This window comes from Trichomycterus rosablanca, chromosome 13, assembly GCF_030014385.1.
Source record: "Trichomycterus rosablanca isolate fTriRos1 chromosome 13, fTriRos1.hap1, whole genome shotgun sequence".
NCBI lineage: Eukaryota > Metazoa > Chordata > Actinopteri > Siluriformes > Trichomycteridae > Trichomycterus > Trichomycterus rosablanca.
In genome coordinates this window covers 2068958-2081563 of record NC_086000.1, presented here as the reverse complement: position 1 = coordinate 2081563, position 12606 = coordinate 2068958, and the positions used below count along the sequence as shown (strand labels likewise).

Genomic DNA, 12606 nt, shown 5'->3' with positions numbered 1-12606 from the left:
AGACGGGGCCGTGAGAACGTTCTCTTTGAAGCTGTGGGGTGGGTACACGTGTGCCTGTTTATAGGTGGAGAGTCATGCCAAAACCAGTTTTCATCAAACAGTAAAGGACAAAGGATGAGAAGGATTGTATGGTTGGTGACCGTGGTGGGTATTTGTGGGTTTTTTTGTGTGTGTACAGCGTCACATGTTCTCATGAACTGATGTATGACTGAATAAATGCTGTAACACCCAAAAACACCCCACTGCCGACAGTATGTGGACAATAATTTTGGTTGAGGTGTTTTGAGTTTAGGTGTTATGTTGCTCACTGAAACATACATTCTTTACACTACCAGCAGTGGATTCTCACTCATAAGGAATTGAACTGCACGCCTTTTGGAGCCTTGCCAATGTTTATGGTTATTAATTATGGTTTGAAATGCATTGAACATGAAATTCAAATAAAATGAAAAGAATTTAGAGTATTTTACCATCAGCTGATTGTAGAGATACTCAGTTTTAATTCTCAGACTGTGTCTACATTTTTAAAAAAATCATGTCAATCATGTGACAAATCTCTGTTATTTTATTTATAATTTATATTTATTCATACATTGTAGTTCAGGTTGATTGACTATCAAGTCAGGATACTATTCAAGTCACTAAGAACTAAAAGTCTTGCTCAAGGGCCAAACAGTAGAAGCACCAACGGCTCTTATAAAGCATTTAAACAATTAAATCCTCAAGAAAACGGACTCACCTTTTAGATGGCTGATCTGAACCTCTGAGAACATCAGATACTAAACTGAATCGAGGAAGAATGAAAGATAAAGTGATAAATAATAAACAAAATGAGAAAAAAAATCACCCATCTGATTGGACAAGACTGAACAAACAAGTGTCTGTGATATTTTCCTCTTGCCAATCCTCTTCTTTAGTCACATGAAGGAAAGCTTCTCATCACATGGTCTCTTCTTCTCCATCACATCAATAACAGCTTTTATTTCTCACATACAGACACACACAGTCAAAGAAAACCTGAATAAACTCTTTCTGGAAGGCTTTTCACAAGATTTTAATGTGTCTGTGGGAATTTGTGCCCGTTTAGTTAAAAGAGCATTAGAGGGATCAGACATTGGTGTTGGATGAAGATGAAGTGAACCACCTGAACTCATGATTAGACAGGAGAACGTCCATACACATTTGGTCATCCTCCAGGCCATGGGTCCCTGCTGAGTCTGGTTGCTCTTAAGGTTTCTTTGTGTTTTTCCTCGCCACTGTCACCCTCGGCTTGCTCAACAGGATTTATTGGTCTGTGGGTCCATTGTCAAAAGTGCTATACAAATTAACTTGACTTGACTATAATAACATCTGATTTCATAAAAAAGCGAAACATAGAACATAGGTGCCAGGACATCATGAGAACCTGCAAACTGAAATAAAATGGTCCTAACTATTATACCTAGAAACACGGGGGGCATTTGGAACAGCAAATCCACTTGCTTTCAGTTTTTTGAAGGTGTAAAAAAGCTGGTAAATCCTAAAATACCGAGTTAAACAACACAGCTGAAACTTCTCTCAGACAGCGACTATAGGTAAGAATTACACTCAGATCCTGAGAACCAATGTTGTTGAGTACAGATGGTCGTTTTAGCTTTTATTTTTATTATTTCTTGATATCAAGAAGTAAATCCTTAAATGTAAGAACTCAATTTGTCCTTGTAAGAGTATAATTCTGGATATTAATCAATATAAAAGCTTCAGCATTTCAACACATAGTATTAAGGATTGAACACGACCTTACCAAGAAGGAGGAACACATTTCTAAAGGCAAATCGTGATCCTGCTTCTTAAATAAATCTTTATTTTCAATTTGCTCCAACATGTTTATGTTATTTAGTTTTTTCCCTGCACATTCTGCAAATCAACTCTCATTTTAAGAAGCAAATGCAAAACGAACGAGGGAAGATTGTTTATTAAATAGTAAACACTGTAATTATGAACTATTATTTATCACCCCCTAAAAACGAAAGAAAGGAAATCATGTTAAGATAGAAAAAAAATACTTTTCGTGGCTTTTTGTGTACCACGATACACACATTCTTATAGTGCTGTCTGATTTACATCATGATTGAGCCTGTAGTACTGCACAATGACCGACAGATGGCACTAATGCACTTTACCCAGCTCACTCAGCCGCCTGTAATGCTAATTATCTTTGATCTTTGATCCATTCGACATTAAATATAAGATTAAAAGTTCCTGTCACACAGTAAAATACAGAATTCATTTAGTTTGACTTGTCTCGGCTCATAAGTGCTGTGAAAAAAGCTTTAAACAGCGATTCAAATAGATTTAAAGTTGGACCCATCAAGTTGGAGATCAAAATTAGCATGATAGCATGATAAATCTCTTTAAAGTACATAATCACACGACATCGTTGAAATATTTAAAAGGTACAAAACATTTGTCAAAAGAAGGCATCCCCGACGTGGCACAAGGCACCCCCAAAAATACAAAACAACAGAATCAATAATATGCACTTCATCAATAATAACACCAGCTAGTGGAATGCTAAGCGCTAACCATGTAAACAACAGTCACGTGTTCTTGGTCTACCAGAGTTCAGTTCTGACTGAGGAAGAAAGTAGATTTTGCAACATTAATGTACCACGATTGTACAAAAATACACCCACGTTTTACACTGGAATCTTACTTAGACACATTAAATATTCTGTACTCTGTATTTTCTCAAGAATAAAATCTCAGTCCCGTCCCTGAAATACACATGCAGCTTTGTAAAACCGATCTTAATGTCTCAGAGATTGCGTTTAAACCACAGTTAGTATCTGTTCTGAGACATGGCAGAGTATTTACTACTTCAACCACAGTGTAAAACACCAGAAACAGCTCAGAACGTTGTTCTGAAACTCTAGTAACCAGTAAATATAAAGACCGGAAGCAAAACCCAAATGTAATAATCCTCCTAACATTAAAACCACCTCCTTGTTTAAAAACACACTGTCCATTTTAGCAGCTCCACTTACCATATAGAAGCACGTTGTAGTTCGTTGTAGTCCTGCTTTCACGCTGTTCTTTAACGGTCAGGACCCCCACAGGACCACCACAGAGCAGGTATTATTTAGGTGGTGGATCATTCTCAGCACTGCAGTGACACTGACATGGTGCTGGTGTGTTAGTGTGTGTTGTGCTGGTATGAGTGGATCAGACATAGCAGTGCTGCTGGAGTTTTTAAACACTGTGTCCACTCACTGTCCACTCTTGTAGATGTAAAGTCAGAGACGATCGCTCATCTATTGCTGCTGTTGGCGCTGTTGGCTGAATATTTTTGGTTGGTGGACTATTCTCAGTCCAGCAGTGACAGTGAGGTGTTTAAAACCTCCAGCAGCACTGCTGTGTCTGATCCACTCATACCAGCACAACACATACTAACACACCACCACCATGTCAGTGTCACTGCAGTGCTGAGAATGATCCACCACCTAAATAATACCTGCTCTGTGGTGGTCCTGTGGGGGTCCTGACCACTGAAGAACAGCATAAAAAGGGGGTAACAAAGCATGTAGAGAAACAGATGGACTACAGTCAGTAATTGTAGAACTACAAAGTGCTTCTATATGGTAAGTTTAGCTAATAAAATGGATAGTGAGTGTAGAAACAAGCAGGTGGTTTTAATGTTATGGCTGATCGGTGTATTACATCCACAAGTTTGGTCTAACTGAGTTCTTTTTTAATACATTAGCTTAGCATCTGGGCTAGTTGTGCTACGTGGAGTTTCCGAGTATGCTCCTGTGGAAGCGGACAGACTCCCTCTGCAGGAAGGTCTGCTTGCTTTTGTTCTCATTCCAGCGACACAGCAGGATCCTCTTGAACGTGCTGCGGAAGGTCTTGTTGCAAAGCGCGTAGCACATGGGGTTCACCGTACTGTTGACGTAGCATAGCCAGTATCCGAGCGCCCACAGGGATTCAGGGATGCAGCCGTTACAGAAGGTATTGACCAGCACCATGATGTTGTAGGGAGTCCAGGTGATGATGAAAGCGAACAGAATGGCGCTGAGCGTCTGGGCAGCTTTTTTCTCTTTGATTAATGACATCCGTTTGCGCTTGCTAATCTGAGTCCTTGCGCGAGTGACAAAACGCTTTGCGAGCGCCGCTTCCTTAAAGGAAATGGGTGCGGAGGGGGATCTAATGGCAGTACCACTGGTCGTATCGATGCTGGTGGTTTCAGCCTGATCGGCAGACTCGGACTGACCTTTGGCTTTACTGGACACGAAGCTCTTGCCATTGGTGACCGCCGGCTCACGTGGTGGTTCTTCTTTTGAAGCACCCAAGACCTCAGAAGCCGCAACCTGGGAGTTGACGGCTGCCTGCATGCCAGGTAGGCTCAGGACGATGGAGAAGATAGCCCGCGCTGTAGGTGGAGCCCCGTCCTCTTCATCAGATGAACCAGAATGGTCAGCAGACACTCCGGTGTCGTTGTTGTTCCAACTGTCACAGCTGCTACGGTCCACTTCATCTCCTCTGCCACCAGCTTTCCACTTCCAGCAGTGAAAAAGTCCTGGCAATCCCAGTAAAGATTTCTGTCCCTTGGCAGGCTGGCTCAGTTCGAAACTGCTGCAGCTTCTAGAGCTGGCTCTCGTCGCGGCGATGCGAAATTTAGTCCGTTCCTGTCCCAGTCGCCCCCCTGAGCCTTGCAGTCCGGCGAGTTCTCGGGAACGGTTCTCGGTCTCTTTATAGATCCTCCAGTACAGGACGCTCATGATAGTCACCGGCAGATAAAAAGCCGCCATTGCTGTACAAAATGTGATAATCGGCTCAGACAGGAACTGGATGTAGCACTTGTCCGAGGGAACCGTCCTCTCTCCGACGAAATTCTGCCAGAACAAGATGGCGGGCGCCCACAGGATCAACGATACAAGCCAGGCTAGTCCTATCATCAATCCTGCACGCTTGGTTGTCCGCTTGGCGCGATACGTCAGTGGCCTGGTGATGGAGAAGTAGCGGTCGAAGCTGATCACCAGCAGGTTCATGACGGACGCGTTGCTGGCCACATAGTCTATCGCTAACCACAGATCGCATGCCCAGTTGCCCATGGCCCACTGGCCCATCACGATATACGCTGTATACAGGTTCATCGAGATGACCCCTATGATAAGGTCAGCGAAGGCCAGGCTGAGCAGAAAGTAGTTGTTCACAGTCTTGAGCTGCCGGTTGACCTTGAACGAGACGATGACCAGGATGTTCCCAATAATGGTGATAAGGGACAGCAGCCCCAAAAACAGCACGATCAGGACGACCTGCCACGAGTGCCCGCCAAAAGGGTCATACTGAACCCTTGACTCCTCAACCCGCGCGTCAGTATGGTTCACCCCATAAATGGCGCTGAGGTTCACAATGCCTTGGAAAAAGGACACATTGGCATCACCCATGCTCTGAAATGGTGCCCAGGGAGAGGATTGGGAGTAAACTGGTGGTCCTTGGGTGTCGGTTGGTGTAAACTGGCCAGGCTCTGTGTTGTTGGAGTCCATCGTGCAGTCCAGGCATATTCTGGAACAAAAATAAAGGAGAGGAAATATTAATAAGTAATATTTAATTTTGGAAATACATACAATGCAGTTTTACCCCCCAGAACTACAGGACTGGGTGTCATTCAACCCCTCAAAGAAGGAGGAAGTGGGAGTTGAAAGCCCTATTTATATGAACATGGAGAAGTCAGTCAATCACTATCAAACAGGGAATTAAGAGACTCCTCCCACAGAACCGAACACATTAACTACCATTAGCACCACTCACACTACCAGGTCATTTCCATGTCAGGGTGAGTGCTGCACCCCGACCAAAATTACTTCTGCCCAACAGGGGTGAGAACAGGGTAAATTTGGGAATATCGCATTGTGCTCTGGGGCGTATCTTGCTCCCTCTCCGTCCCCACCTTGGGCTCGGTGTTCAGGTTAGACTCTGGACTCGTGTGACCCCGATTAACATGAAGCTGAGCCCAAAGTGGACGATTAAATAAACGAATAAATCTGTAAACAAAAATACAGAGTCAGAAGGACTTTAGTCACACACACACACACACTCACACACACCCACACACACACACACTCACACACACACACACTCACACACACACACACACACACACACCCACACACACACACACCCACACACACTCACACACACACAGTTAATCTCATTGACAGAGGTGAAGTATAGAATGTCTCTGGCAGCAGTTCAAGGATGGACGTCCTTACACAAAAGTCATTAATCACAATGCTGCTCTGTTTCTGCTGCTTTATCTCTGTGTCCCGTCTCTGTGTCCTTGTGTCTCTGTGTCTCCTGATTCTGTCTCTTTGCATCTTAGCGTCTCTAAGTCTTTGTGTCTCTGTGTCTTTAGGATTCTGTGTCTTAGTGTCTCTGGGTCCTTGAGTCTCTAAGTCTTTGTGTCTCTGCATCTCTGTCTTAGTGTCTCTGCATCTCTCTGTCTCTGTGTCCGAGTGCTTCTGCATCTTTGCATCTGTGTCTTAGTGTATTTGTGTCTAAGTCTCTGTTTCTCTGTGTCTTAGCGTCTCTGTGTCTTAATGTCTTTTTGTGTCTGTCTCTGAATTACTGTCTCTGCATCTTATCGTTTCTGCATCTTTGTGTCTTTGCGTCTGTGTCTCTATGTCTCTGTGTTTTTGTGTCTCTGTGCCTGCATCTTTGTGTCTGTCTCTATGTCTCTGTGTTTTTGTCTCTGTGCCTGCATCTTTGTGTTTCTGTGTCTTTGTGTCTGTCTCTGTGTCTGTGTTTTTGTGTCTCTGTGTCTGTGTCAGCATCTTTGTGCCTGTCTTTGCGTCTGTGTCTCTATGTCTCTGCTTTTTTGTGTCTTTTTGCGTCTTTGTCAGTGTCTGTTTCTCTGCGTCTCTGTCACTCTGTATTTGCGACTCTGTGTCTCTGCATCTTAGTGTCTCTGTCTGAAGTTCTGTGTCTGTGTCTCTTTGTTTTATGCGTCTCTGTGTCTTAGTGTTAATGTGTCTTTGCGTCTCTGTGTCTCTGTCTTTGTCTTTTTCTGCATCTTTGTGTTTTTTTGCCTCTGTCTTTTTCCTCTGTCTGTGTTTTGGTGTCTCTGTGTCTGTTTCTCTGCATCTCTGTGTTTTTGTGTCTCTGTGTCTGTTTCTCTGCGTCTCTGTCACTCTGTGTCTTTGCGTCTCTGCATCTTTGTGTTTTTGTATCTTTGTGTCTGTGTCTCTGCGCCTGTGTCTGCTTCTCTGTCTCTCTCTGTGTCTCTGTGTTATTGTGTCTCTGTGTCTGTTTCTCTGTGTCTCTGTCTCTTTGTGACTCTGAGTCTCTGTGTCTCTCTGGGTTGTTGAGGCTGCTCCAGCAGGAGGAATCTGATCTACACGGCTGCCAATAAAGCTTAATAAAGCTTTGTGTCTCTGTGTCTCTCTCTCTGTGTCACTGCATCTTTATGTCTTTGCAGTTGCACGTCCGTGTCTTTGTGTCTCTGTGTCTCTCTGGGTTGTTGAAGCTGCTCCAGCAGGAGGGATTTGATCTACACGGCTGCCAATAAAGCACAGACAGAAACTCTGTGGCTAAATCCATCAGCAAATGCCGTTTTTTCTCCAGTGAAGCTCTTTCTATCTAGCTGTATCAGATGCTTCGAGATGAAAGATGAGATGAAGCTATATATCACTACTTTAGATTACAATCACACACACACACATCGGCCATTTAATCATGTCGCACATTGTTACAGGAAATCAACTGTGAGATTGTTTTTAAAAAAAAGGAAAAGAAAAAACCCCACATGATGAGGAACAGACCGAGGTAAACACACTGAGAGGTGTGTGTGTGTGTGTGTGTGTGTGTGTGTCGCTGTATAGCACGTTGGGGCGTGTGTAAGCCTCTCTGGGGTATTTGGGCCTAAATGTCAGCATGCTGTGTTCTCCTTTTAGCAGCGGGAATAACTGAATTACCAAACACACACACACACACACACACACACGCACACACACCACCGGTTTAAATTGCCTTATAAATGTTAGATTTGAAGCGAGTGAAGCGGCGGCAAGTTGATGGTTTATGGTACTTGGCAGGTGGGTGTGAGAGGCGGGTAACGGCTCGTCCACACCGCGCTCACGTTTAACAGACGAGCGTTTCATTACACATCTAATAACCCTGCAATTACTTCATTAAGAGGTGTTAACGAGTCTGAGGGAGTCCAGACTTCAGCAAGGAAGCTAATCACAACAAACACACTTACAGCGCACAGCAAGACGCTTACTACAACCAACAGCTTTAATCCAGTCAAAACCTTCAGTTATAAACCAAAGCTTCCAGTTCCACCAAAAAGCTTCCAGTTCCAGTACCAAATCCTTCAGATACACCATCAAAGCTTCCAGTTCCAGTACCAAATCCTTCAGATACACCATCACAGCTTCCAGTTTCAGTACCAAATCCTTCAGATACACCATCAAAGCTTCCAGTTTCAGTACCAAATCCTTCAGATACACCATCAAAGCTTCCAGTTCCAGAACCAAATCCTTCAGATACACCATCAAAGCTTCCAGTTTCAGTACCAAAACCTAGGGTTAAAGTTCTAGTATTAATGACATCATTTCTATAACCAACAGCTTTAATCCAGTCAAAAGCTACAGTGCCAGTACCAAAACTTCCAGTTCCTGTACCAAAACCTTCAGTTAAACCACCAAAGCTTCCAGTTCCAGTACCAAATAGAGTTCTAGTATCAATGACATCACTTCCAAACTAACAGTATTAATCAAGCCAAAACCTCAGTTAAGCATCAAAGCTATAAGTTCCAGTACCAAAACCTCCAGTTCCAGTATAAAAACCTTCAGTTGTGTTACTCATGACATGTAGTTGAACTCCAGAGGGTTCCAGTTTGGTTACCAAGGGTTCCAGTTTTTGTTATATCAGGTATTGTGGGTGTGGCGTGGCACCAGGGCCCCTGGGTACCCGGGTTCTTGTATATTCTTGTAAACATTTACATAATCTGTTATTAATTTAAATAAACCTTGTTTTATCTTGGTCGCCCTGAGTGATGGAACCTCCATTACTGAGCGCTAATGTACACGCGCCGGCCCGGGGTGTCTGAAGTGCTAGCGCTAGCACTCGCTGATAACGGCTCATGTAAGTTATAGCGGACTGTGTACGATATTTCTGTCGTGTATATCTGCTGAGGGTCCAGTCAAGCATGAAGGAGCGCTTTTATCATCTCCACACACACACACACACACACACACAGAAACCAAGTGACCTAAAGGACCACGACGGCCCCTCGTTTCTCAGTACTGATTATGAATGACCGCAGCTGGTGACCTCTCTGTGTCCTACAACTAATACTGGTGTGACTGCACCCCATTAATAAGCTCATGGAAGAGTTCTATTCCGCTAGTACACCAGTCTATGAGTTCGAATCTCAGCTCGGCGGGGCGCCCCTAGCTAAAAAGTGGATGCTGTGCGTTTACAAAAGTGGAGTGACTCTCCATGCGCGAGACTGGCCTCACATGTGAATCCACCAAAGTACGGGCCAATAAGAGGGGTCGTGGACCCTTTATACCCTCCTTAAACATGATCGGGGTCTTCAGCAGAGGAAGATGCCTCGAGCCTTAAGGTGCTGATCTTCAGCTATTTTTATCATTTTCACTATTTAAGGTGGAACTGTCAGAAAGTCTTACAGTAAATCTTACAGGTTTCTAAAATAAACTCCTGCGTATCACACTCAGCCCCCCTTATATTCGCCTCCTCCCGGCACCCGAGACGCTGCTATTGACCCGAACCAGCACTGGCACCGGCACCGGCGTCTCTTCATGACTGGAATAAAATCGATCCTGGTTTTGTCCTCCATGCGTCCCTGTCGTTTCTCTCCTCCCACGTGCCGCCGCCGTCGCCGTGGGTTCATCCTGGCACCGGAATGCTGAAGCAAGTGTGGTGTTAGAAACATGAGAAACAGCGCAGGATTGCGTAACTCGGACCACACAGAGCCGGGGAGACGGGCGGGAACACGCGGCGGACCGCGGCTGAGGGGTAACTGCTGACGTGGAGGGGTCAGGGTGTCGCGCTGAAGTGTGTTTATGTTCTCCAGAGAGTCTGAGGGTGTTATTACGGATGTTAGCAGCGCGGTCTGATTGCTACTTAGCAAGAGGACGTTTATCGACCCGGGTCACGTCTTATCTTCACCTTTCATTTTTAAATATAGGAACAATCTTAATGAAGCCTAATTATGTCATGCCAGCTAACGTCTCCCTCCGTGTACCAAAAACGCTTCAACCGTCCCTGACGCCCAATTTACAAATAAACGACAAATGAAACATCAGTGAGAATTTATTTACATTTATTTGAAAGGAACTCTGTTGGTTGCTCCGCATTCGTCCACCGTGTTTGTCATTTTGTGGTGAGAAAAGTTGTGCCGCACGGAATGCTGGGATTGCCTTCAGCGCTGATGAAGCGTCGGACGCTCCCTCGTTATTCAGTCAGATCATCACTCAGAATTAAGGCGCCTCAGTAGGAGCATTTTAAGGGAGCTAAGAATTTAGACACGCCCTCTTCTCGGGAGTGTAGGATGATGTAAAATGCGTCTGTGTAGAGAGATCACTGGGTTTTCAGACTGACCCTAAATATCACATTTTTATAGGAGAGCAGCACAAACCCTCGTTTTTAAACCCCGTGCCTTATCAAATCTTTATAAATTCCCAGAAGCCCATTACACACAGCACTTAAAACCCGAAGATTCTGACGTGAGATAAACCACCTGAGCAAACACAAACCCCAGAGTTATAAGTTACATTTTTACTGGATTTGGTAAGTGTGTCTCAGACCCTGAGGCGTGATGAGCACACGGCTGCTAGAAGGGCCAAAAGCTTGGGAGCTATCAACCACTTTTTGGGCTGTAGATTGAGGGCCCAGGGCTTAAGGTATGTCCCAGACACTAACCTATTACTGCCTCTCACGTTGTAAACACATGAGAATGTGACAGGGACTATCTCCATGTATTAATGGACCTCACTTTGCGCACAGGGGCACAGCCACACTGAACCAGGGCAGAACCTTTCCCAAACCTGATAGCAACGGGCGTGGACGAAATATTGTTTTCTGACATTCACATTTTTCCAGCACCACCTACAACCATCTCAGAGTGCACGGTGGTTTGCAGACCTACCTTAAGATCGTTTCTCCTGTTACCGCTCTGCTGCTGAACGGCTCAAGGGCTCATGGGATCCCAGAAATCCTAGAGAGCAGAATCAGGTCCTGTCAACAGACAAGAAGCATTTAATAATACTATTACAAAGTCCAAAGTTTATGTACAACAATATGGCTATTAATCAAAAGGTTGTGGGTTTGTTTCCCGGCTCTGCCATGCAGCCACTGTTTCTTCAAGCCACTTCAGGTCTCAAGATCTACACAAACAATTCTTCTTCAAATCCTGGGAAGGAAAACAAACGATCAAACAAACAAACATCTGCTGGGAAATTTCATCTGGATGGTCAGATGGTGCTTTAGCCACAGTGACCAGAAGTGAGCATGGAGGAGAAAGATTAAAGCATTTAAACCCAACAACACTGTACCTACTGTTCAGAATGGTGGTGGCAGTTATACACACTAGTGCTGTATTGTTCTCATTGGCTGATAAGTAGCTGAAAGTGGTTTAACTGGAACTGAAACTGTTATGTAGCTAAAATTAAGCCTTTTAAATAAACTTCACTTCAACACTGTCAATAATATTTGGACAGTATTAAAATATCAAGTCGTCACCAGAGAACCAACCAAACTGCTAAAACTACCAATTCTGCCAAGCTGCTAGTGTTGGGCCCCTGAGAAAGGCCCTCAGTCCTCATGTACTTGAGTTGTACCTACAATTGTACTTAAATGTAACTGTAAGATCTGACTAGAGCCAAGCTACAAGCGATGCAGAAATGATTCAGGACTGCCATGACATGGATGTTTTTTTGCAGCTTAGTTAGTGTGTGTGTGTGTGTGTGTGCGTGTGTGTGTGCGCTCCATACATCTGTGTGTGTTGTGCAGTGATGTCCAGTCCATACATGGCATCCTAAAGCTGGCGTGATGGATGATGCTGTCTGAGAGAAGAAACCCACATGGACTTTATCTAAACACGGCGCAGACACAGGAATGCCAACATCCGCTTCACAACACACACACACACACACACACACACACACGACGCTACATTACCCACCCACTTACACTCCTGAGATGTTTTAACACGTCCAACCTGAAGCTGCATTTTAAAGCCTTTTTAATCAGACAGGAAATACGGAAAATGAGCGGCACGGTGGCTCGGTGGGTAGCACTGTCACCTCACAGCAAGAAGGTCCTGGGTTCAATTCCCAAGTGGAGCGGTCCGGTATTTTTATTTATTCATTTATTTATTTATTCATGTATTCATTTATTTTTATTTATTCATTTTTTTTATTCATTCATTTATTCATTCATTTATTTTTATTTATTTATTCATTTATTTATTTATTGATGTATTCATTTATTTTTATTTATTCATTTTTTTTATTCATTCATTTATTAATTCATTTATTTTTATTTATTTATTCATTTATTTTTATTTATTATTTATTCGTTTATTTATTTATTCAT

General features: G+C 43.7%; 1 protein-coding gene across 1 annotated transcript; it reads right to left on the bottom strand.

Annotated features, from left to right (window-relative positions):
* Positions 1-3764: 3764 nt before the first annotated feature.
* chrm3a (cholinergic receptor, muscarinic 3a) lies at positions 3765-11226 on the bottom strand. Its single transcript, XM_063007543.1, has 2 exons — positions 11159-11226; positions 3765-5547 (listed from the first exon to the last, which is right to left on the bottom strand). Exon 2 carries the CDS (start codon positions 5526-5528, stop codon positions 3765-3767), a length of 1764 nt encoding a protein of 587 aa, XP_062863613.1. The 5' UTR covers positions 5529-5547; positions 11159-11226.
* Positions 11227-12606: the final 1380 nt, after the last annotated feature.

Coding starts and splice junctions, on each gene's coding strand:
- chrm3a (XM_063007543.1), bottom strand. CDS start 5,528: ATGGACTCCAACAACACAGAGCCTGGCCAGTTTACACCAACCGACACC.